General features: G+C 46.3%; 1 protein-coding gene across 9 annotated transcripts in view; it reads left to right on the forward strand.

The window, feature by feature from the left end:
- The window catches only part of LOC115645308 (KAT8 regulatory NSL complex subunit 1-like), a 137,177-nt gene extending 126,925 nt beyond the window's left edge, over positions 1-10,252 (forward strand). For 8 of the 9 annotated variants that reach the window (XM_030549758.1, XM_030549762.1, XM_030549757.1 and 5 more), the window contains 2 exons: positions 7,008-7,233; positions 9,261-10,252. In XM_030549758.1, the coding sequence (XP_030405618.1) occupies positions 7,008-7,233; positions 9,261-9,542 (508 nt within the window). In that variant the 3' untranslated portion in view covers positions 9,543-10,252. The remainder of the gene's footprint in view (positions 1-7,007; positions 7,234-9,260) is intronic. The other variant, XM_030549756.1, reaches the window with a different exon arrangement.
- Positions 10,253-25,357: the final 15,105 nt, after the last annotated feature.

The raw sequence follows: 25,357 nt of genomic DNA on the forward strand, positions 1-25,357 counted from the left end.
TATGAACCAGGACATTTTCCTCCCAGTGTTCTGTCCCAAACCACACAAGACTAGTGAAGAGAGGCGTCTTCACACGCTGGATGTCCGAAGGGCCTTGGCTTTTTACTTAGGAACGTACCAAGCCTTTCCGTAAATCAATTGAGCTCTTCATTGCTACAGCAGATAAGATGAAAAAGGCATCTGGTGTCATCGCACAGGATTTCCAATTGGATTATCTCATGCATTAGGACCTGTTATGACCTGGCAGGAGTTCTGCTGCCGCGGATTGTCAGAACCAGGTGTTTTCGGCGGCCTTCCTGGTGCACATCCCTATACAGGACTTCTCTAGAGCCGCAATGTGGTCCTTCGTCCACACGTTCACAGCCCATTATGCCATCTTGCATCAACGACGCTGGGTTCCGCAGAGCTGTGTTGCAATCTACATGTCCGTGAACTCCTACTCATCTTGCTTTGGAGTCCCCTAATATGGAATGGACATGAGCAAGCACTCAAAGAAGAAAAGACAGTTCCTTTTCTGTAACTGGTGTTCTTCATGATGTGTTGCTCATGCCTATTCCATGACCTGCCCTCCTCCCCCACTGTTGGAGTTTCCGGCAAGAAGGAACTGAGGGTGGGGGGAGCTGGCGGCGCCCCTTATACCACGCCACACGGGCACCACTCCAGAGGGCATCAGAGCAGGTTCCCTATGGATACTACTGATAGAAGAAGGTCTGGCACCAGTGCGTGTGGAGAATGCACACACCTAATATGGAATGGACATGAGCAACACATATCGAAGAACACCAGTTACGGAAAAGGTAACTGTTTTTTTCTGCCCCTTTCTTTTGTAGTCCAGTTAACCTTGGAAGTGGATTCTTCTCAGGGTTACCCCTCAAAGCAATATTTTTTCAAAGAGTGAAGAAGGTGACATGGAGTCTGGTGGCGAAGGAGGTTCCATGTTCTTTATTCTCACCTATCTGTGTTGAAATGCAGTTTTCTTTGTCTCTTGCCATCTCCTCTCCCTACTGTCTCAAGGACCCTGTTTACTACTTATATGTAAATTGAGGTAAACGGAACATTTCTTCATTCAGGACATCATACAAGGGGATTTAATAATTTCATGTATAATATTGCCATATACATTTCACCATATTGACCAGTGAGTTATTAATTTTCAAATGGTATGGCACAAGGCATATTTTATACAAAGATTATAACAGCATGTAGGGTGTAAATACAGGGGCACTTTTGGTCATGGTTCCATGATATTTGACCTAATACCACATGACATGTTTTTGTTTTTTTTTAAACTTGCATTATATGAAATTAACCGGGAATATGTTACACATTAGATGTGTTTAAAAACTGGCTGAACTGATGGATCTAAAAATGTAGTTGTTAACTGGAGATATCAATGGTTGAGACTGTTTTTCAAAGGGGTCCTCAGGTATTGGTTCTTGGTCCAGTGCTATTTAATATCTTTATCAACTATCTAGACAAAATTTAATTTTGTCTAAAGTTACCAGATGACTCAAAGATTGGTAGAGTGGAAAATAATGAGGAGGACAGGTGACTGTTACCGAGTGATAGGGATCACAAGTAACATTCAGACAAAATGCATTTTAATAAGTCAAATAAAAGGTAATGCATCTGAGAACAAAGACTGTAGGTTATATCTACAGGATGGGAAACTCTGTTATGACTCAGAGAAGGACTAAGGGGTCATCACAGATAAGTGGTTCTCAACCAGGGGTATTTGTATTCCTGGGGGTACCCAGCAGTATTCCAGGTGGAACATGAGCTCATCTAGATATTTGCCTAATTTTACAACAGGCTACATAAAAAGTATTAGTGAAGTCAGTACAAACTACAATTTCATACAATTACTTGTTTATACTGCTCTATATACTATACATTGAAAAGTAAATACAATATTTATATTCCAGTTGATTTCTTTTATAATTAAATGGTAAAAATGATAGCAATTTTTCAGTACTAGTGTGCTGTGAACTTTTTTGTATTTTTGTGTCTGATTTTGTAAGCAAGTAGTTTTTAAGTGAGGTGAAACATGGGAGTACACAAGAAAAATAAGACTCCTGAAAGGTGTACAGTAGTCTGGAAAGGTTGAGAATCACTGTCATAGATTATCACCTTACCAAGAGCTTTCAGTCCAAAGCTGTGGCAAAAAGAGCTCTTGCAGTCCTTGGATGTATAAAAAGGAGACTTATCAAGTCGAAGTAGAAAAGCAACCTTGCCTGTATACGCTGCATTGGTAAGACTGTTATTACCATCTTGAAGTGTGGACACCAGAACTGGATTCTATAAGGAAGTGGAAATGCAGCAGAGAGTTCAAAGAAGGGCCAGAAAAATAATGAGGAAGCTGGAAAGTAAGGAGTCTCAGCTTATTGAAAAGAAGATGGAGAGATGATCTGATCACTGTGTCTAGGCACTTACATGTGGACAAGAGGTCTGATAGTGGGGGACTTTTCAAGCTTGCTGACAAAGGTATAACAAGAGCCAGTGTCTGGAAGTTGAAGTTGGACAAATTCAACCTTGAAATAAGATATAATTTCTTAGCCATGAGGGTGATGAAGCATTGGAACAGTTTACCAGGTGATGTGGTGGACTTCCTAGTGCTCAGAGTCTGTAAGATGAAATCAAATACCTTTCTAAAATATATCCTTTAATGTTGGTCTGGGAGAAATTCTATAGCCGGGGAGTACGGGGGGTGCAGAGGGAGAGGAAGGTGTTGTCAGGCTGGTGGTCCCTTCTGGCTTTGGAATCTGGGACTCTCATCAGTCCCCCATTTATCCCCTTCCTTCATGCATCATGGGGAAAACAGGATTGTCTGCACTGCTCCTAACATATTCGTTGCAGCTCTGTATTGACAATGACTCTAATCAAATTTTGTGTGACTGTGCATCCGCTGATCACCTGTGGGGATCAGGAATTGCCAGATTTGGAGTCAGGAAGGAATTTCCCCTCGGTTAGATTGACAGGGACATTGGGATTTTTCACGTTCCTCTGCAGCATGGGGCATGGATTGTTTGCTGGGAAGATCTGGCCAGATCTCATTTAATCAATTTCCTGCCATTGCCAAGGCCTCAGGAATTGGTGGTACCTAAAACTCTCCTGGTCTCTGCCAGTGGCACAACAGTTTAGTCTTCTGAGGAGTGAATGAACTCTGCAGAAGTATTTGAATGAAATGTAATGGCCAAAGATATCATCTAGTCTGACTTCTTTATATTACTGTCCCTTCTGGCCTTATACTTTCTGAAACTATGATTCGTTGTAAGCAAAGAAATCCTAGGCTGCTGATGACGTGGTTCATGTAACCAGTCTACTGTGCTGACAAGCAAAGTGTTGATGAAATGTATATAGGATAGGGCCTGCTTATCAGAATAGTGACACAGCACATTATCATGCCACATGAGAAATTTAGTTTCATGCTAAGCTTTGTCTCTCATGTCTCATGCTAGGAACTAATAAGTTAGTGCAAACTCCATGCCCTTTTTCCAAATTACATCTCTTTTGCTTACCTAGGAGTGGAGTTGACAGATTGTAAACGTGGCAATTTCTTCCAGCTTTCCTTGGTTAGACAGCAGGTCATAACACAGTGGAAAGGAGAACAGAAATTTTGGAAACCTGGAGTAGTGGGAGGCACAATGAACATATGTCAGGCCCTGAGGAGGAGGTGAAAGGATTTCAAAGAAAAAAAATGTATGTATGCAGTCAGAAATAGGCAGGACTCTTCAGCATAACTTCCAAATACAGCAATCTGTTTGCCTCTGTACTTAATAGTAGATGGTTTATGCTATTTTATCTCAGATTCCCCCAAGTCTCATCATGAGAAAAAGCAGCTAGCAAATGCTTTCTTAATCTTAAAATTCACCACCACCAACATTGGCAGAAATTGCCCAAGAAAATTGTGAGCTATTGTTGTTGTAGCAGACAGTGGGGGAGAAGCTGCAATTCAGGGGCAAAACACTATTTGCTGGAGACCATGACCAGCTGTGTGAATAAAGGAGGGCTACAATGATTAAGTCCAGACTTCTGTCAGTTTTGTGGTTCACATTTGCAATATGCAGTGGCTTATTTTTATTTGGATTCCATGTTAGTATCTAGTTATGTTCCTGTGTCTCATAGACTTTAAGGACAGAAGTGACCATCATGATAATCTAGTCTGACCTGCTGCACATTGCAGGCCACTGAACCTCACCCACCCGCTCTTGTAAGAGGCCTATAACCTCTGGCTGAGTTACTGAAGTCCTCAAATCTTGATTTAAAGATTTCAAATTATAGAGAATCCACCACTTACTAATTTGAACCAGGAAGTGACCTGGTGGAGGAACTGCATTGTATATAAGAGAGCAGTATGATTGCTCAGAGCTCCAGCATGAAACTGGAGAAAAGCCTGTTGAGAGTCTTTGGGTTAAGTTTAGAGGCGAAAGCAACGAGGATGATGTCATGGTGGGCATCTGCTATAGACCACCAGACCAGGAGGATGAGGTAGACAAGGCTTTCTTCGGACAACTAACAGAAGTTTCCAGATCCCAGGCCTTGGTTCTTATGGGGGACTTCTATCACCCTGACATCTGCTGGGAGAGCATTACAGCAGTGCACAGACAATCCAAGAAGATTTTGGAGCACGTACAACCAGAACCAACTAGGGGCCGTGCTCCTCTTGACCTGCTGCTCACAAACAGGAAAGTAGATGTGGTGGCAACCTGGGCAGTAGTGATCATGAGGTGGTCGAGCTCAGGATCCTGACAAAAGGAAAGAAGGAGAACAGCAGACTACAGACCCTGGACTTCAGAAAAGCAGACTCAGGGAACTGATGGGCAGGATCCCCTGGGAGGCTAATATGAGTGGGAAAGAAGTCCAGGAGAGCTGGCTGTATTTTAAAGAAGCCTTATTTAGGCGAAGGCACAACTGGAGTTGTAGCTAGCAAGGAATGTAAAGAGTAACAAGAAGGGTTTCTATAGGTATGTTAGCAACAAGAAGGAGGCCAGGGAAAGTGTGGGACCCTTACTGGTATGGGTGAGACAACACCAGTGACAGATGATGTGGAAAAAGCTGAAGAAGTACTCAATGCTTCTTTGGCCTCAGTATTCACAGACACGGTCAGCTCCCAGACTGGGCAGCACAATATGGGGAGGAGGTGAGCAGCCCTCAGTGATGAAAGAACAGGTTAAGGAATATTTAGAAAAGTAGGGCATGCACAAATCCACGGGGCTGGATGCAATATATCCGAGGGAGCTGGCTGATGTGATTGCAGAGCCATTGACCATTATCTTTGAAAACTTGTGGCGATTGGGGGAGGTTGCAGACTATCGGAAAAAGACAAATATAGTGCCCACCTTTAAAAAAGGGAAGAAGGAGAATCCAGGGAACTACAAACCAATCAGCCTCACCTCATTCCCTGGAAAAATCATGGAGCAAGTCCTCAAGAAATCTATTTTGAAGAACTTGGAGGACTGATCAGGAACAGTCAGCATGAATTCAACAAGGGCAGGCTATGCCTGACCAACGTGATTGCCTTCTATGATGAGCTAACGGGCTCTGTGGATATGGGGAAAGCGATGGACATGATATACCTTGACTTTAGCTGGCAGCCGATATCAAGCAGAGTGCCCCAGGGGTCGATACTGGGGCCGGATTTGTTCAACATCTTCATTAATGACCTGGGTGATATGATGAATTGCACCCTCAGCAAGTTCGTGGATGACACTAAGCTGGGGGATAGATATGCTGGAGCACAGGGATAGGGTCCAGAGTGACCTGGACAAATTGGAGGATTGGGCCAAAAGAAATATGATGAGGTTTGACATGGACAAGTGCAGAATCTTGCACTTAGAATGGAAGAATCCCATGCACTGCTACAGGCTGGGGACCGACTGGCTAAGCAGCAGTTCTGCAGAAAAGGACCTGGGTATTACAATGGACAAGAAGCTGGATATGAGTCAGCAGTGTGCCCTTGTTGCCAAAAAGGCTAATAGCATATTGAACTGCATTAGTAGGGGCATTGCCAGCAGACTGAGGGCAGTGATTATTCCCCTCTATTTGCACTGGTGAGGCCTCATCTGGAGTATTGTGTCCAGTTTTGGCCCTCCCACTACAGAAAGGATGTGGACAAATTGGATACAGTCAAGCAGAGGGCAACTAAAATGATCAGGGGTCTGGAGCACTTCACTTATGAGGAGAGGTTGAGGGAACTGGGCATATTTAGTCTGCAGAAGAGAAGAGGGGGGATTTGACAGCAGCCTTCAACTACCTGAAGGTGGGTTCCAAAGAGGATGGCGCTAGGCTGTTCTCAGTGGTGGCAGATGACAGAACAAGGAGTAATGGTCTCAATTGCAGTGGGGAAGGTCTCGGTTGGATGTTAGGAAACACTATTTCACCAGGAGGGTGGTGAAGCACTGGAATGGGTTACCTAGGGAGGTGGTGGAATCTCTATCCGTAGAGGTTTTTAAGGGCTGGCTTGACAAAAAGCCCTGGCTGGGATGATTTCGTTGGTGTTGGTCCTGCTTTGAATAGGGGATTGGACTAGATGACCTCCTGAGGTCTTTTCCAACCCTAATCATCTATGTCTATGCTACAGAGGAAGGTGAAAAAACCTCAGTCTGACCTGGAGGGAAAATTCCACCTTGACCCCAAATATGATCAGTTAGACCCTGAGCATGTGGGCAAGACTCATCTAAGAAAGAATTCTCTGTAGTAACTCAGAGCCCTCCCACTGTATTGTCCCATCTCTAGCCATTGGAGATAATTTGTTAGTAGCAGTTGTGGATAGGCCATATGCCATTTAGCCAATCATTCCAGCCCCTCCATAAAATAATCAAACTCACTCTTAAAACAAAAGTTAGGCTTTTTGCCCCCACTACTCCTTTAGGTAGGCCGTTTCAGAACTTCACTCCTCTGCTAGTTAGAAACTTTTGTCTGATTTCAAGCCAAAACTTATTGATGGCCAGTTTATATCCATTTGTTGTTGTCAACACTGACCCTTAAATAATTTTGTTTTTGTTTAGGTCCTCCAACAAAACAGATGGTCAATGTACACCTCAACCAGCATCTCCAGATCCTGGATTTAATTGCCTTAATGACCTTCTCTATATGCACCCTTCTATGGGATCTCTCAGCCCTGAGCCTTTTAACATTCTGCAACCCCTCTCTATAAAGAACAGGACTAGAGTGCCGCTGTCCTGCACTGAGAACACCAGATTCTCCCCAGAAATACTAAATGAAGTAATACAGGTGAGGGACATTTATTGCCTTTCCACTATACTTGCATATATTCAGGCCTGAGAGCATGAAACGGTTATGCCATCTTGGACTCACTGAGAATGAGAATTCTTCACAACTGCTTTAAAAGTTCTTGAGAGACACAAGTGGGTGAGGTAATATCTTTTATTGGATCAACTTCTGTTAGTGAAACCAACAAACTTTTGAGCTCTAGTGAGCTCTTCTTCAGGCCGATGGAGTTGGAAAGCTTGTCTCTTTCAAGCAACAGACGGTTGTCCAGTAAAAGATATTACCTCATCTACCTTGTCTCTCATATGGTGAGACCAACATGGCTACAACAATATTGGACAATTTTTTAAAGTTATTTTCAGTTTAAAATACCTATTTGAATGTACACCAAAAAACAAACATGAGGACCTCTGTAAAGAAACTACTCCAAAGTAGTAGCAATGAAACAGTGTGACATTTTGGGAGGCATGGGGATAGGCAAGGTTAGCCACAGATCTGCCCCACTTCTTCACAGTGCTGGTACTAGAATTCAGTATTGTGTGAACTTCACAGAACTTCTTTGGAGATTGTAAAGCTTTGTATTTGAAACAGAGCATCTCTTCCTGATCCCACAGGAACTTGTGACATCACACTAACATACTCGTATAAATGTGAGTGGTGAAGCATACTCCTTTGGAACACAGCAGTCTGCATGTTCTGCTACCTGAAATAAACCTAAACTTAGTGCTAAGTTAAGATGTTTTTAACACTCAAGATCAGAGTTAGTTTGTGATCCACTATCATGAATTGGCTCAGTTTAAGTGTCTCCAGAGTTGTTGGTCAAGGGATTTGGAATGGAATAAAGAGCTATCCCACCAATTTAAATCCATGCTAAATCATAGTGACTGAAAGCTAAGTGACTTGTCCTGTTTGATAAAATTGAGTAGCCTTTGTGAAATGATTGGCCCTGCAGCCCATTCTCATTGGGCAGGTATCCACTCTACAAGCCACTTCATCAATTCTCCACTCTTGTTAGCAGTTTCTGTAGAAAGATCAAGGACTGAGTGCACAGGTGCCGACTTTTCCTTTGCCCTGGAGGTGCTTAGCCCCCACTTTGCCCCAAGATTCCGCCTTTGCTCTGCCTCTTCTTGCCCTTGCTCCACCCCCTCCAAAGCCCTACCTTTGCTCCGCCCACTCCCCCAGGGCTTTCCCTCACTCCTTACTGCCCCCACTCCACCCCCTGCTTGAGGCCCTCACCCACCCTCCTGCTCTCTACCCTCCCCATGTCTCCAAATTGCTGTTTAGTGGCTGCGCAGCCCCCATGAGCTGTTTGGCAGTGGTTGGGGAACAGCTGTAGCCAGTGGGAGCTGAGAACCCACTTTTTTTGTCCTTCTGTGGATGCTCCAGGGCTGGAACACTCATCAGTTGGCATCTATGACTGAGTGTACCATAGGGACTGAGCTCCCCACTCACCCTTAGAGATAATCCTTCCAGATTAGGCATTTGAGATTGAAGAATCTCATTGCTGCTTTCTGCGCCAGACCTGTTCTGAGTACAGGCACTAAATTTACTTTTTAAATGTCTTTTGAAGTTACGGGGTTGTGCAATAACTTCCTCAAAGATCAGAGAGGTAAGGAGCCAGAAGGGTTGTAGTCCTGATCCCAACAGAAAAATAGTCAGCTGAGACTAAGAATATAAATGCAAGGTTACGTATCACAGTTCTATGCTGCATAACCTCTATTGCTCATCGAAACTGTCTGCATTACTTCAGCACCCTGTTTCAGAGAGAAGAGCTTGAGGTTTAAATTGCAGCGCGAGGTCTCTTTAGGGATGTAGGGAGAAATAATATTGTCATGTCCTATAACTGGCTAACTCTCGGTTTTCTTAAAGAATGAGGAGTACTTGTGGCACCTTAGAGACTAAGAAATAAATTTGTTAGTCTCTAAGGTGACACAAGTACTCCTCATTCTTTTTGCTGATACAGACTGACACGGCTACCACTCTGAAATCTGTGTTTTCTGTACCAATCCTTCTTTCTCTCTCCCACACAGAGTGTACAACCTTGGGAACCACGTACATTTCCCCTTTCAGACACAGCATACCAGGCTCTTCTGGAACAGCCAAGTGAAGATGGATGCAAGCAGTCAGGAGACTTTCAACAGTGGGACTCTAGCAACAAGCAGGGTATCAGGACTAACAGTATAGACTCTGGCATATCTAACTCCAGGGAGCCACGTGTTTCAGATATGGACCTGCAAACAGAGGGCAACAGAAGCTTGGAGGTGTTCACAGACCAGCAATGCTTCCAAGGAAGGCTGTTCAACAACAGATGAACACCTGATTTATGTGATGTGTTATGATAGGCACATAATTTATTTCAGAATCAAAAGTTTGGCTGATAAGCTGGTTCAGAGAAGCACTGGCAGTGAATGGTGCTGCCATGCCTGAGACCTAGGTTCAGCAGCAGATTTTGGGCTCCCACGTCCCCGGACTGGGAAGAGTTGGGAACACTGCAGAAATAAGGTGCTGGACCTCTGAGAGGACCGTGCTGTCCAGAGAAAACAACTTCTGGTTTACTCTGGAGAAAAGGGATCAATTGGCCTGCTGGCAAGAAGGTTAGGTGCTGCAACTGTTGCAGCAGCCCAGGATAATGCAGAGAGAGATGGTGGGTTAAAAAACAAACAAACAAAAGAATGAAGATCAAACAATAGAGAGGAAACTAAATTGGCTGTTCTAACTTTAATTGTTCGATATTCAAACATCTGTATCTTGAAAGGGTGCCCCCTGGCTGCACATCCAGTCTTCAGTGGCTTTTTGTCTAGTGTGTCATGGTGGAGCAGGAATAGGAACAGATTTCCAAGAGATCAACTGATAAACACCTGAAAAGGTATGGGTAAGTCTAACAGCGCTACATGGCTTTTCTTTTTAAACGCAGCTATGAAAGCAAATCCTTTCTCGAGAGTATGTGAAAAACAGGTTCCCTTGGCCTTGCACAAATGACGTTTGTATCAATTGCCTTCAAATAAACTACAAATCATTTTCATGCTGTGGATGTTTTCATTTATTTAGTGTATATTCTCACTGTAATGAAACTGATAGGATGGATAGAGATCAATCTTTAACTTGTTCACGGCTTTTTCTCAGTTGTTCTCTATCATGGATCTTAGCTGGCAAACCACTGTAAAGCAAAACTACTGGGGAAAGAAAATACCATAGATTCGTTGTACAGAGGGGGGGCACAGTTCTCAACTATCAGATGGTAGGAAGGGTGTTGAGCCATTTTGGGGGAGCCTTTCTGGAAAATGATGGGTCAGAAAGCTGCCCTTCCAGAACATGTAGTACTTTTTAATACCAACATTTAGAAAGGGGGCTTGGAAATGTGTTAAGGTAACACAGTGGTAACATTCAACTTTATTTGACATGCATCCTCCTTTTTACTTTCCCACTTCGAATCTCTGCCCTTTGCAGATGGTATGTTTACATCCCAGGACTAACGGAACTAAACATTTAGCCCACTTTTTTTTTAATGAACCAGTTTGATAAATAGCTTACTCATTGTGCTGCCATTGTAAATCGTCTATAAGGTCAGTATTTCTAAGTTATTCCTGGATAGCTGGACATCATTGCTCTTCTGAGTTTCCAGTGGTGTCCTTGCAGGTATTCTTTCTTCTCCTGAGCTGGGACATTCAGGAGGAAATAGAAATATAGGAAAGCAATGGTCAAGGCAGGGACTGTATGTATGTACAGTGGGATCCAGATCCTGATTTGGGCCTCTGAATGGTTCTGTAATAAAAGTATTAAATAAAATAGTCAAATAGAAGGGCTGCTGTACTGAAATTTTGGAGGGTAAACTTGGATGAGTAAACAGTAACCATGCTCCAATACGTCTGTTAGCCTATAAGATGCCACAGGACTCTTTGCTGCTTTTTACAGATCCAGACTAACACAGCTACCCCTCTGATGCTGTTTAAAAGGCAGCCCCACCACCTACCAGCTGCACCAAGCATAACTGGCCTTGCATTTAACAATGCAGTTGAATCCTATCTGGCATCTAATGGGCAGGTCATTGAGATCTGATGGAGTCTCCATAGCTGCTGTAATGGGCTGTAAGTGGCAGTAACTCACTTTGTTCCAGAAAAGCAGCAGAGTGAATATAAAGGCAATGAGAAGAGGGATGGCTAAGGAAGCCTCTGGGGAAACATTGTCATATTTAAACCCAATTCCCCTTTCAGACATTTTGTCCCCATTTTGGTTGGTTTGAAAATGAGAAATGTGAAATTCTGAGAAACCTAAAATCCATCCTGTCAAATTCATATTTTTTCATGACTTGATTATAAGCAACGATCAGAAACATTAAGTAAGTTCTCCCACAGAGACTGTCATCTTTTGTGTAATTGTTCTATATGTACTTTTCTCCCTGTCTTTGGCATTTTTATTTTTGTATTATTTTGAGCAGATGGATGTTCTATGGATGAAGAAACATATTAGCAAACTAACTCTGGGACCATTTATAGGGGCAAAATCTGCTTGGAAAGATGTTTCACAATAATGACTTCAAAGCACATCTGACTAAATGCTATGGTTATGAAAGCAAAATAAAACGTGAGGCTTATAGCAATCCATGGGCCAAGTCTTGCTTTTTTCTGCAAATGTATGCATCCCCTTTTTGTTCTCTTAATATTGTGGTGTCTGATTACCTGATCCTACACAGCCATGTGAGCACAAAATCAGAGGTAAGAATACCTTCCTTTGTCATATAGAGGAAGGTCCCTAGTTGCTCTGCTCTTTGTGGACAGGAAGGAGAAGACTTTTCCTTTTTATGGTGACCTTGGTAGAGGAGAAATGCTCTTGTTCGTTGTTAGTGATTGCTAAAATCAAACCGTACACACACCTACATACACTGTCATTTGGCCATTTTGTTTGTGTAGCTGGTTAGACTCAAGCCTTCCTCTAGACCAGCGGTTCTCAAACTTCAGCAACTCAAGGACCTCCATTTTGATTTAAAATTTTTCACGGACCCCCAAGCTGGCTTCTAATTTTCCCCAGTGCAACCCCTGCTCAGCCCCAAGCCCTGTCCCTACTACACCCCTTCTCCCAAGGCCCTCCCTCTGTTCCACCCCTGCCCCGCCTCTTTCTGCCATCTCCCCTAAGCCTACCCCATTCCAGTTCCTCCTCCTCGCTCCCAATGCCTCCTACACTCTGCTGATCAGCTGTTCCATGGCATACAGGAGGCACTGGGAGGGAGGGGGGAGGAGTTGATTAGCGGGGCCAATGGCCATGTTGACTCGTGGACCCTCTGAAGGACCCCAGTTTGAGAAGCACTGGTCTAGACCATTAGAATCAGATGGTTGAATCATAGGTCATAGGAAAGGTCATTTCTGCTAAATTGCAAAAGATTCAGATTTAGCCTGTGACCTAATGTCATGAAGTGATACTCTCTGTACAGGTTATACACACATGATTCCAAGTTACTAGATTTCAGTTAAGGTCTGTGTCACTGTGCAGGAAGGAACTCTCACTACTTGTGCTTGGTCATGTCGATTCCAGTTAGGCGTGCGTGCACATAGTTTAGTCAGAAAGTTTTTCCTCTAGCAGCACCTGTTGGGTCAGCTGTGGAGCGGTACCTCACCTCCCTGGTGCTCAATATGAGACCCTGCTGACTCAGCACCTTCTCAGTTCCTTCTTACCACCTGTGACAGTCATTGGAACTGAGGTGGCTTGCTTTCAAAAGTGCTCCACTAGTAGTTCTATAGCTCAGTGTATGTAGTTTTCATAGTTTTAGTAATTTACAGCATATAGTTACTTAAATCTTAGTGTATAGGTGTAGGCGGTTCCCCACCCCAACTTTCCTGTTCCCCCTTGGGACTCGAGCATGCCTCAATCCCAAAGATTTAAACCATTCAAGTCTTGCCACAAGCCCATGCCAACGGGCACCCTCCATGCTCTTCCTCAAGTGTCTAGGGGAAGAGCAGCAGATGGACCAGTACAAGATTTGCAATGGATTCCATCCCAGAACTGAAAAAGAGCAGGACTTTTGTTTAAAACAGCTCCTCATGGAGGCGGCTCTGAGACCTCAGCCCGCCTCGGCGTGGCAGGATCTGGCGCCAAGTTCTTCTGTATGGAGCGCCCTGGCCTCCGTAAGAGAAGTGGTGCTGAGAAAGGACTATTGGCACAGAGACACTCAGCACCGTTACTCCCTGGCATCGGTCTCGCTCCCCAGTGCTACAGTAGCAGCACCAGAAGGAAACTGGACAGGGACCAATGCTCTACACTAAGGTCTGCCACCCTGGAAGTCTCCACTGGGGTGCGTCCTACAGAGGAGCACCCAGTGCCGAAGGTTCAGGAGCTGACACCATCTACTTTGGCCCTGCAAGGTGGGGCTGTTGAGTCCAGTGTTCTTAAGGCTTTCCGAGCCAGGTGGTGGGGGATGTGGACCTGCCATCCACCCTGGACACCTTTTGAGGCCATGAGGGACTTAATTGCCATGACAGCACCATGGTCCCTGACCACTTGAGAAAAGCCTCCAGTGCCATAGTGCGCAGTACCGTCTTGAGGCAAGCCCACATAGTTGATGCGTCCAACCACATCTCCATGGCACTTGGCACCGGCAAGAAGACTCCCCGCGGGGAGTCCCGCCACCGCTCTAGCTCACGGTGCAAGTCAGAGTCACAGTGCCATTCCCAATTTCAGCACCGCTCCCCGCTGAGGCACTGGTACCCAACATGGCAGAGATCTCGCTCACAGCACCACTTGATGTCTCAACGCCAGTCCATTTCACAGCACCACTCCAGATCGCGGCACAGCTCTCCAGTGCAGCTCCGCTCGGCACCACCCTGGCCTTCATGGTCCCGGTCTTAGTCTTTGGACTCTGAAGAGGAGTCTTGGTACTCCAAATGGAGCCGACACAGGTCAGGCCAGAGGTGGCCAGATGTGGGTGCAGGGCTATGGCCTGTGCAGTAGCCATTCTGGACCCCTTGGGCATACCACCAGGCCCAGAGCGCCCCATTCAAGGCCTCCCAATCCGTGGTGTCCAAGCCACAGGTGCCAGCAGCATCGGCCAGTTGCCCCACCCCTAAAGGTGCCAGAGCCAACCACCACTACCACAGTGGATGTGGGGCAATGGGACCCAGTGGTTCAGGAGGGCCATCAGGACCCTTTACCCCCATTGGTGTCCTCGTTGTTCTCCGCGGTAGCAGGGACTTCCATCTCAGAGCAGCCCCCCAAAGACAACCACGCCCACCAGGACCTGCTGCACAGAGTGGCGTGCAACATGGGTCTGCAGGCCGAGGAGGTGGTAGAGCCAGAGAACCCCATGGTGGACATCTTGGCACTGGAAGGCCCACTGAGGGTGGCTCTACCCCTCATTATGCAGAGAGCAACACCAGGAACTATTCATGGCAGCCATTGACCTAACCAAGGTCTTTGACTCTATCCATCGTGATGCCCTAAGGAGGGTGCTGTGTAGGTTTGGCTGTCCACAGAAATTCATTTCCATCATCAGACTGCTCCATGATGGGATGACTGCCACCGTTTTGTGCAATGGTTCAGAGACCAAACCATTCACCATTTGTACTGTTGTCAAGCAGGGCTGTGTCATTGCTCCAACACTCTTCTCTATTTATCTGGCTGTGATCCTGATTCTCATTCACAACCGCCTTCCTGATGGAATCGGGATTGAGTATCGTATGGATGGCCAACTCCTCGATCTTTGATGTCTCCAAACAAGATCTAAGATCACGAGAATTGGCATCACTGACCTTCAGTATGAAGATGACTGTCATTCTTGAACACACAGAGGCCGACCTGCAAAGCACCCTAAATCTTTTTGCAGATGCCTATCGCAGCCTGGGTGTCTCACTCAACACTGGAAAAACCAAGGTACTCTACCAGCCCTCACTTGCACAAACTGCTCTTCATACTCCACAAATCACCATCAGCGGAGAACCTCTGGAAAATGTGGACCATTTTTCATACCTTGGCAGCCACCTCTCCCAAACAGCCAACAGTGACACAGAAATTGAATAAAGGATCTGTTGTGCCAACACATCTTTTGGAAGACTACTCAAACGAGTATTCAATTATAGGGATCTACAAACAGGTACTAAGATCTTGGTTTACAAGGCATTTGTCATCCCCACCCTTCTCTATGGGTGTGAGACATGGATAACCTATTCTCAGGACCAGCTGGGAAGACCAACGCACTAACATCAGCATTCTTTCTGCAGCCAACATCAGCAGTGTAGAAGCGCAGGTCATGAAATACCAATTCCACTGGGCTGGCCACTATATACGTATGCCTGACACTCGCCCCCCAAAGCAAGTTCTCTTCTCTGAGTTAAGTCAGGGAAAAATGGCTTGTGGAGGGCAGTGGAAGCATTTCAAAGACATACTGAAAGTACATCTTAAAAAGGGAGGCATCAACCCAACAAAGTGGGAGGACTTAGCACGGAACAGAATGCAGTGGCACCACACCATACACCAAGCCACACCTCACTTTGGGGAGAACAGACATGCTCATGAGACAGAGAAGTGACAAAGGAGAGGAAAAAGGGCACAACACTCCAGCCAACAACTACGTCTCCTCCAAGATTACATCTGTCACTTCTGTGGGAAAATCTGCCGAGCAAGAATTGGGCTCTTCAGCCACTTAAAATCTCACCAATGAACCCCCTTGGCAAACATCATCCTTGCATTGAGGGATAGCCAAAGAAGAAGACCCCTCTGTAAAACCATCCAGGCCAACACAAGGACCCTATGGTAGACCTCCAGCCTCCATCCCTCTCAAAGGGTGTGGAGAGGAAATACTTTGTCCCATCTAAGGGGTATGCATACCTCTACACCCACCCACAGCCCTGCTCATTGGTGGTGGCTATGGTGAACGAACGAGAGAGGCAGGGGCAGCAGGGTCCTACCCCAAATCAAAGGAGTCCACATGGCTGGACCTTTTTGGACGCAAGGTCTACTCAACCAGGGGTTTGAAACTCAGGATTGCCAACTAGCAGGTAATTCTGAGCAGGTACAGTTTCAACTCCTGGAACTCTATGCTAAAATTCAGGCAGTTGGTACTCGCAGAGTCTAGGGAGGAGTTTGGGGCTATTGTTGAGGAGGACAAGGCAGTGGTATGGACCTCATTACAGGCCTCATTGGATGCTGCGGACTCGGCGGCGTACACCTTATCCTCTGGCATTTCCATGAGGCGTAGCTCATGGCTTCAGACCTTGGGGCTGCCACCCAAGGTGCAACAGACCCTCCAGGACTGCCATTTGATGGAGCAGGCCCATTTGCGGAGCAGACTGACTCCAAGCTGCATAGCTTTAAAGACTCTAGGGCTACACTGAAGTCGCTAGGGGTGCATACCCTGGCCACTCAGCGGAGACACTTTAAACCTCAGCCCTTACAGCACCCCTACCAGCCACACCCTAGATAGGACTACTCTATGAAGCGGGGTAGGAATGGCAGGCGCAACCTGTCCCAGCCCTCATCTAACTGGGGCCAGGCGTGCACTTCCTCCAGCTCTAAGCAGGCCTTTTGAAGGTGTGCCCGGGGATGACGTACCAGCCACTGGACCGGATCCTCGCCCCTGCTTCCTGAATTGTTTATCCCACTTCTACCATGCTTGGTCCCAAATAACAACGGACCACTGGGTTCTTTGCACAGTAGAAGTGGGATATTCTCTCCAATTCTGCTCCTCCCCCCACTTCCCCATCCCTCTTCAGAGACCCTTCTCACAAGCATCTCCTTGCACAGGAGGTGCAGATGCTTCTTGCTGCAGGGGCAGTGGATGAGGTTCCTCAGGAGCTAAGGGGCAAGGGAATCTACTCCCATTATTTACTAATCCCCAAAGCCAAGGGGGGAGGGGGAAGGGTTTCAGACCCATTCCAGACCTGCAAGGCCTCAACAGATTAATGAGAAATCTGAAGTTCTGCATGGTGTCCTGGTACGCTGCCCTTGACCTCAAGGATGCATACTTCCACATATCCATACGTCCTGCTCACAGATGGTTCATCAGGTTTGTGGTCAACCACAACCATTATCAATTCACGGTCCTTTCCTTCGGCCTGTCAACAGCCCCCCACCCCACCCCACAAGTGTTCACCAAGTTCATGTTGATCATAGTAGCCTTCCTCTGTCGAAGACAGGTGCAGGTATACCCGTACCTCGACTGGCTGCTTCGGGGGTGCTCCAGGGATCAGGTAGATGTGCAAATCCACTTTGTGAAATCCACCTTCAACAGGCTGGGCCTTCTCCTTAACGAGAGCAAGTTGTTAAACTCAAAGGATAGTTTATTGGGGCTGTGCTGGACCCGGGTCATTCCTGCCAGAGGCCTACTTCCAAGCATATCAGAGATCATACAAAGCCTCAGACAGTACTCCATCACTCCAGCACGGGGCTGCCTCAGGCTTCTCAGTCATATGGCGTCTTGCACATACATGGTTCAGCATACCAGGATGCGTCTAAGACCTCTCCAAGCTTGGCTCACATAAGCTTATCGCCCAAGACGTGACAGTCTGGACTTAGTGGTCAGCCTTCCAATGCAGGTCCTCCAGTCTCTCAGTTCGTGGCTCAACCTGCAAGATGTGTGCAAGGAAGTCCCTTTCCACAGGCCCTAGCCCTCCCTGTCCCTGGTAACGGATGTGTCAGCACTGGAGTGGGGCATGCACCTGGGAGACCTTCAGATGCAGGGTCTCTGGTCCCAGGATGAGCTCTTGCTATACATCAACATCAAGGAGTTGAGGGCTGTATGGCTAGTGTGCCAAACCTTCCAAGCTCACCTGCAGGGTCAGTGCGTGGGAGTCATAATGGACAACACAACTGCAATGTTTTATATAAAGAAGCAGGGCGGGGCCCATTCCTCTCCCCTATGTTGGGAAGCCCTTCAGCTGTGGGAGCTCTGCATAGCCCACGCCATTCACCTGAAGGTGACGTACCTCTCAAGTTCACAGAACAAGCTGGCAGACTACCTCTGCAGATCCTTCCACAACCACAAGTGATCAATCCGGACAGATGTCATTCACGCCACTTTCCAGAGGTGGGGAACGCCCGTATCGACCTCTTCACCACTCAGAGCAACAAGAAGTGCCTGCGGTTCTGCTCCTTTCAAAACAACAGCCAGGGCTCCCTTACGGATGCATTTCTCCTCCCCGGGTCGGATCATCTGCTGTACACATTCCCACCATTTCCACTGGTGCATAAGGTCCTGCTCAAAACCCAGAGGGACAAGGTGACAGTCATAATGGTGGCACCAGCATGGCCCCACCAGCATTGGTACACCACACTCCTGGAACTTTCTGTAGATGCCCTCATTACATTGCTGCTACTTCCGGACCTGATCACCCAGGACTACGGTCGCCTTTGTCACCCAGACCTCCAGTCTCTTCACCTCACGGCATGGAAGCTCCAAGGTTAAACCCCATGGAGCTCATATGCTTGGAGTCGGTTAGGGAAGTCCTGCTTGGTAGTAGGAAGCCCTGCACTAGGACCACCTATCTGGCCAAATGGAAAAGGTTTGCAATCTGGTGCTCCCAGGACCGTACTCCACCGTTGCAGGCCCCCATTTCTCTCATCCTGGAGTACCTGTTACACCTTAAGCAGCAAGGTCTGGTAGCTTCTTCCAGCAAGGTGCACTTGGCAGCTATCTCTGCATTCCACCTGGGAGAGACCAGGTGCTCTGTTTTTGCCACTCCATGGTTGGCTGCTTCCTCAAAGGGCTAGAGGGGCTGTACTCCCAGGTTTGGCAGCCGATCCCTACACGGGACCTCAACCTGGTTCCTTCCAAACTGATGGGGCTCCTGTTTAAACCGCTGGTAGCTTGTTCACTTCTGTTCCTATCATGGAAGGTTGCCTTTCTAGTCACCATTACTTCAGAACTTAAGGCTCTCACCTCCAGCCTTCCCTACATGGTTTTCTTTAAGGACGAGGTGCAGATTAGACCTTATCCAGCTTTCCTTCCAAAGGCTGTGTCCCAATTTCACTCCAACCAGGACATTTTCCTGCCTATTTTTTAACCTAAACCTCATGCGAGCAGCTGGGAACAAAGACTCCACTCACTGGATGTTCAACAGGCACTCACCTTTTACATCGAGCGCACAAAGCTGTTCCAAAAGTCGAACCAGCCGTTTGTGGCGGCTGCAGACTGTATGGAAGGTCTTCCAGTCTTGTCGCAGAGGATCTCATTGTAGATAACCACCTGCATCTCCACCTGCTAAGAATTGGCCAACGTTCCAGCCCTGGCACCCCCAGCGCATTCCACAAGGGCATAGGCCTCCTCAATGGTGTTCCTGGCCCAGGTGCCAAGTCAAGAGATCTGCAGGGCAGCAACATCGTCCTCAGTGCACACGTTCGCCACTCTATGCCATTATCCAACACACTAGAGATGATGCAGTTTTCAGCAGAGCAGAGCTCCAGTCTGATATTCCATAACTCCAATCCCACTTCTGAGGTAAGGCTTGGGAGTCACCTAACTGGAATCAACATGAGCAAGCACTCAAAGAAAAAATGGTTACTCACTTCTTGTAACTGTTGTTCTTTGAGATGTGTTGCTCATGTCCATTCCAGACCCACCTGCCTTCCCCTCTGTCAGAGTAGCTGGCAAGAAGGAACTGAGGAGGTGCCGGATCAGCAGGGTCATATATTAAGCGCCATGGTGGTGCCACTCCAGGAGGCTTCACAGCCAACCTGATGGGTGCTGCTAGGGGAAAAACTTCCTGATGACTCTGCACGCAGCACACGCACACCTAACTGGAATCAACATGAGCAACACATCTCAAAGAACAACAGTTACGAGAAGGTGAGTAACTTTTTTCCCAGACTGCCCTTAATGGGAATAGCTGGGTGGTGATGGTGGTTTGAAGATTAAACATGGTCATCTAAAGACAATCACTATTCAGACCATCTCTGTACTTACCCTGTGAAAACAGACCTTGTACTGCAGCTAAACTCATTAGTGACCAATCCATCAAGCCCCAGGCATGCCTTTAGCATCAACTTGATGGGATGCTGAGTTGAGACTCAGCTTTTCTTTTTAAACCGTATAGCTGTGACAGTTAACATGTCGTCCAATGCAGTGCACTAAGGAAGTGGAGAGTAAACTATTTCACAGCTTTTCCTCCCTACTCAGCATGCAGACTCCCTCTTTTCTTCTAATCCCCCCTAAGCTAAGGGCCTTTCCACAAAAATCACCCAACCTCCCCACAACCTTTTATTCCCTATGCTAGTTCCGGAACAATTTTCTCCTAGGTAACCTGCAGAATTCACTTACATCTCCTCCATAAATCCCTGCTGTTACTAGTAATATGAGGCCACTTCAAGAGCAACAGGGCAGAGATCAGTGAGGGTTTCTGGAAGCAGGGTGGATTTGGGGGTTGTTCCTGGCAAGGATCCCTACTTGGTCCCTCTTTCCACCACTTCAGGAAACCCACATCTCCCTCTGTAAATCTGCCATTTGCTAAGCAGTACAGACCAGTGGTCTAACTTTCAGAAGGGCAGAGCACCCACAAATCCAATTTGTCAATGGAAGATGCAGGTCTTCAATACTTCTGAAAATCAGGACCCTAGTAATGACCTAATTCTGTGGGTTAAATTATAAGATCACCTTGACCTAAACAAACCATATTTCTATAACTACTACAACTGTAAAGTGAGAATCTGAAAGCAGTTGCAGGAATAAAATGGGACAAAACTAGCCTGTGGGACTCTAGCTCTAGAATTAAATGTATTTAGGATAACAATGTAATTGTGGACAGTGGTTTTTTTTAATTGTTTTCCTTACTTCTATGTGAACACTTGGTGTGAATGTAGTTTGCCCTGTGTGCTTGTGCACTACATGCTCTAAGAATTTGCCAATCATAGAATATGATTAATACCATATTTTGCTTCCTGACTGGATGACAAACTTTGTTGTTGTTTTTTAAAAAGGCAGGTATATGTGGTTGGACAGAGAGCCTAGACTGATGCATAAAATTTGACAGTTCACATAAGGATGTGGATAGCTGCATGAACAGCCATTACTCAGATGTTGGTGCGAATCCTAGTTTAGAGAAAAGGTCATTAATATGGTAGCATCAGCCTGCTATCTTGAACACAAGTGAATGATTATGAATACTCTTCAACTATTCACTTAGCTCAGTTTAGGAGCATGGTTACAACAAGGTTATCTGAAAAATCTCTGCTTTAGTGACATCTAGTGGTCAGAAGTATCCATGACTATCAGGCTTAGGCTTTGTCTACATGCAAATTTGCATGTAGATTCATTAAACAGTTAAACAACTCCCTGTGTGGACACTCTATTTCTGTTTGAATGGCTTATTTGGTTTAGTTTAAACCTGTTCCTAATTGATTTCTGCTAAACCAAAATAATCCTGATGTAAATTGAAATAAGAGAGAGGTCCTTGTTTAAGTTCACACCTTTAGTTAGGGTTGGACTATGCTACACAGTTAGGTTGACATAAACTGCCTTAGGTTGACCTATATCAGTGTCCTCACTACAACCTTGCTCCCGCTGATGTAAGTGACCTACTATACCTCCACCAGAGGTGCAGGGTTCATTTCAGTCCAGTTAGAAGGTAGATATTGGCTTTAGGCTGTCTTGTCAATTTCATAGCTCTGCTGGCACTGTAAATTTGACAAGAAAGCTGGCTCCCAGCTGGGCTGCTTCTGGGTCTCGGCTCTAAGCCAGGCTTCTGGCTTGGGTGGCCACCTATGATCCCCACCAGAAGCATGGCAGCTGACTGGATTTCAGGTGTGGATCTCCTAGCTGGAGCCAAGAAACCCCAGGCAGCTGCCCATTCCCCAACTGTAGCTGTGCAGAGCTGAGAGCCCTGGCACCCAGTCCCCCACACAGCCCCTCTTCAGTTGGTGGAAGCACTCCTAGTGAAGATGCACACTACTGACAGAGAGGATAGTGTGGATGTCAGCCACCGCAGTAATAAAAATGCAAACATGCCTTTAGACTGATATCTTGGTGTAGACGGCACCCACCTGACTCTGGTGAGGTGGCCTGTCTGAAAGGCAGTGGCAATTAGCTTTAGGTTCAATTTCCATTGTGTTTGTCAATGTAACCAGGCGCGCGCGCACACACAGTTTAAGCAGCAAAAAGTCCTGTGGCACCTTATAGACTAACAGACATTTTGGAGCATGAGCTCCACTTCACCCACGAAAGCTCATGCTCCAAAATGTCTGTTAGTCTATAAGGTGCCACAGGACTCTTTGCTGCTTTTACAGATCCAGACTAACACAGCTACCCCTCTGATACTTGACACAAAGTTTACTGTCTGTAAGCTATGTTATTCAGCAACCATCCAAATATCTACTTGCCATCCAAAGCAATGCAGCCAGTTTATTCTCACCTGTGTGAAGAGGAGGTTTCTAAATGAGCTACAGACTGTCTTCACACTGAACAGGTCTTGAAGCATTTTGTAAAGGTGGTGGCTGTCATTCTGACTTCTCTCACTGGGGATACTGAGACAGACTAAACAAAAGCTAAGAACCAAATTTTCTAGTGTCCCCTATTTTTGGATGCCCAACTGGACAGTGAGGCCTGAATTTCAGAGGTGCTGAACACCTATAGCTTGCAGTGAGTTGGAACACTATATATATATAGAGAGAGAGAGAGAGAGAGATACCTATCTCATACAGCTGGAAGGAATCTTGAAAGGTCATTGAGTCTAGTCCCCTGCTTTCACTAGCAGGACCAAGTACTGTCCCTGACCATTTTTTTGATTCTTCCCTCATCCATATCCGGACTGTGAAGCAAGTGTAGAAGCTGAGATACTTCATAAGCAGTATGCTATCCTAATGGCTGGAGTAGCCTCTGACCTTACGTGAGTTTACGGTTCCCACCATCCATGGGAGTGGGGAGAAGAACCAAATGCACATAATGTAGTAGATGATCTTCTGCCTCAACTACCATTGCAAATGTCATGCGAGGGTGACCTCTGCAGACCTGGGGTAACCTACCCCTGCACAGCAAAACCACACAATTCCAGAATCCCTTTCACATCTGCAAATGAAAGGGCAGAATTTGCTCTTTTGACATATGTATTAGGACTGAGGAAAAAATAAAGCAATACCCTTCAATTTGTTTAGCTCTGATACTCTAATCCTATGTTGCCAGTTCTTGTGATTTTATTGCAATATTTGATTTCCTTAAAACCCCAGCTTCTGAAGTCAAATAATTACATGAGAATCTCAGATTTATTTTTTTTTAAGTTTGTGGAGAAAACATGACCTGAGTGCACCTTAAAAGCTCAGAAACCAGAAGGGAATTTTTTTTTAAATCTTGTGATTTCTTGGGACCTTACTTATGATTCTCAAATGCTTACTTATGATTCCCAAAGGGGATTACATAAATGCTTCTCATCTGCCAATTGGGATTTCACTGTCCTAGTTAATCATCTCTTGTGACCAATCCAGATAGACCAGAAGAGATCAATTTGCCTATATTCTCTACAGCGAAATTTAGTTCAGGCTGGGACTAGCTTTGTTGTCATGAGAAAAATTGCAGATGACTTGGAAATTGCCCTGTAGCAAAACCTGAGCAGCATTCTCAGTTTATCAAGATTAAAAAGCTCTAAGATGTCACATCAAACATCTTCTCTCATTACCCACCAACTGAAACGTAAAATACTTAGCACTTTTATAGCACTTTCCTTTTTCAAAGCACTGTGTAACCCTACTTCAACCTTTCTTAGAAAATGAACCTTAGCAGCAAAGAACTCTCTCATGGTCTGAAAAGGCCAAGAGTCTTATACTTTTAAGTGAACAGAAATATATTAAGCTCTCTGCTCAATGCGTGTTGTGGAGAAAATCACCCTCTGATGAAAGATCCTCAGTTAATTTTATTTTTCCTGGGAGCTTCTACAAGGTATCATCGTTGTCCATAAATGTCACCATGGGTGGGGAGGCTTGCTCCCTGTCCCAACTCTTTGCCCCTTGGCCCTGCCTCCCACTCCAGCCCCACTCTTCCTAGGCCCCACCCCAGCCTCCCCCCCCATCCCTCCAGCTGTCAAGAGATCCCCTGCTCACCTCCTCACTCCCCCACCTACTCGCTTCCTCACCCCCCCCACTGACCTCACTTACCTGCCAGACACCCCTATCAAATCCCCCTGCCTGCCTATTGCTCGCCGCCTCACTCCTCCACCAGACCCACTCACCTGCCCCCTCACCCCCTGCCAGACTACCTGTCTGCCTACCGCTAGCCTCCTCATTCCTCCACCCAACTCCTCAGACCCCTGCCAGACCACCCCCACCTGCCTGCCTTCTGCATACCCACTGTAAGACTCCCACCCCAGCCAGCCTGCCTCCTCACCCCCTGCCAGACCCCCTGCCTGTCCGCCGTATGCCTCCTCACCCCTCACCAGATCCTGCCGCTACTCGCCTCTTCACTCTTCTGCCAGACCCTCTCCCACCATGAGACCCGCCTCCCACCATGAGGCCCCCTGCCCACCTCCTCCTGCTCCTGCCAGACCCCCCCCCCATGAGATTTTCCCACCCACCACCTCCGGGACTTCCAGAAGGGGTGGGATGGAGAGGAGGAAGACTCACCAGGCAGCAGCAGCAGAGGGTGGGGGCCTTGGGGAAGGGGCGAAGCAGGGAGGGGAGGAGGCATGGCCACCTCAGCCTAGTGGCAAGTCGGCAGCAGCTTAGCCTCCCCTGGCCTATTATACCCACCACCCATGAATGTCACCTACTGAACTCCTACAGCTGTGCTTAGGCAGCCACAGCAGAGGAAATAGCATGTGCTGGGGACAACAGTTTCTTCCCCTCTGCTACTGTTAGAACAGCAGGGTACAATAGAACCTCAGATTTACAAACACCTTGGGAATGGAGATTTTTGTTTGTAACTCTGAAATGTTTGTAACTGAATAAAATTTTATGGTTGTTCTTCCTAAAGTTTACATCTGAACATTGACTTAATACAGCTTTGAAACTTTACTATGCAGAAGAAAAATGCTTTTAACCATCTTAATTTAAATGAAACCAGCACAGTTTCCTTACATTGTCAAATCTTTCCTTTTAAACTTTCCCCTTATTTTTTTTAAGTAGTTCCCATTTAACACAGTACTGTACAGTAACTCCTCACATAAAGTTGTCCCAGTTAACACTGTTTCGTTATTAGGTTGCTGATCTATTAGAGAACATACTCATTTAA

The sequence above is a fragment of the Gopherus evgoodei genome, chromosome 2, assembly GCF_007399415.2.
Source record: "Gopherus evgoodei ecotype Sinaloan lineage chromosome 2, rGopEvg1_v1.p, whole genome shotgun sequence".
NCBI lineage: Eukaryota > Metazoa > Chordata > Testudines > Testudinidae > Gopherus > Gopherus evgoodei.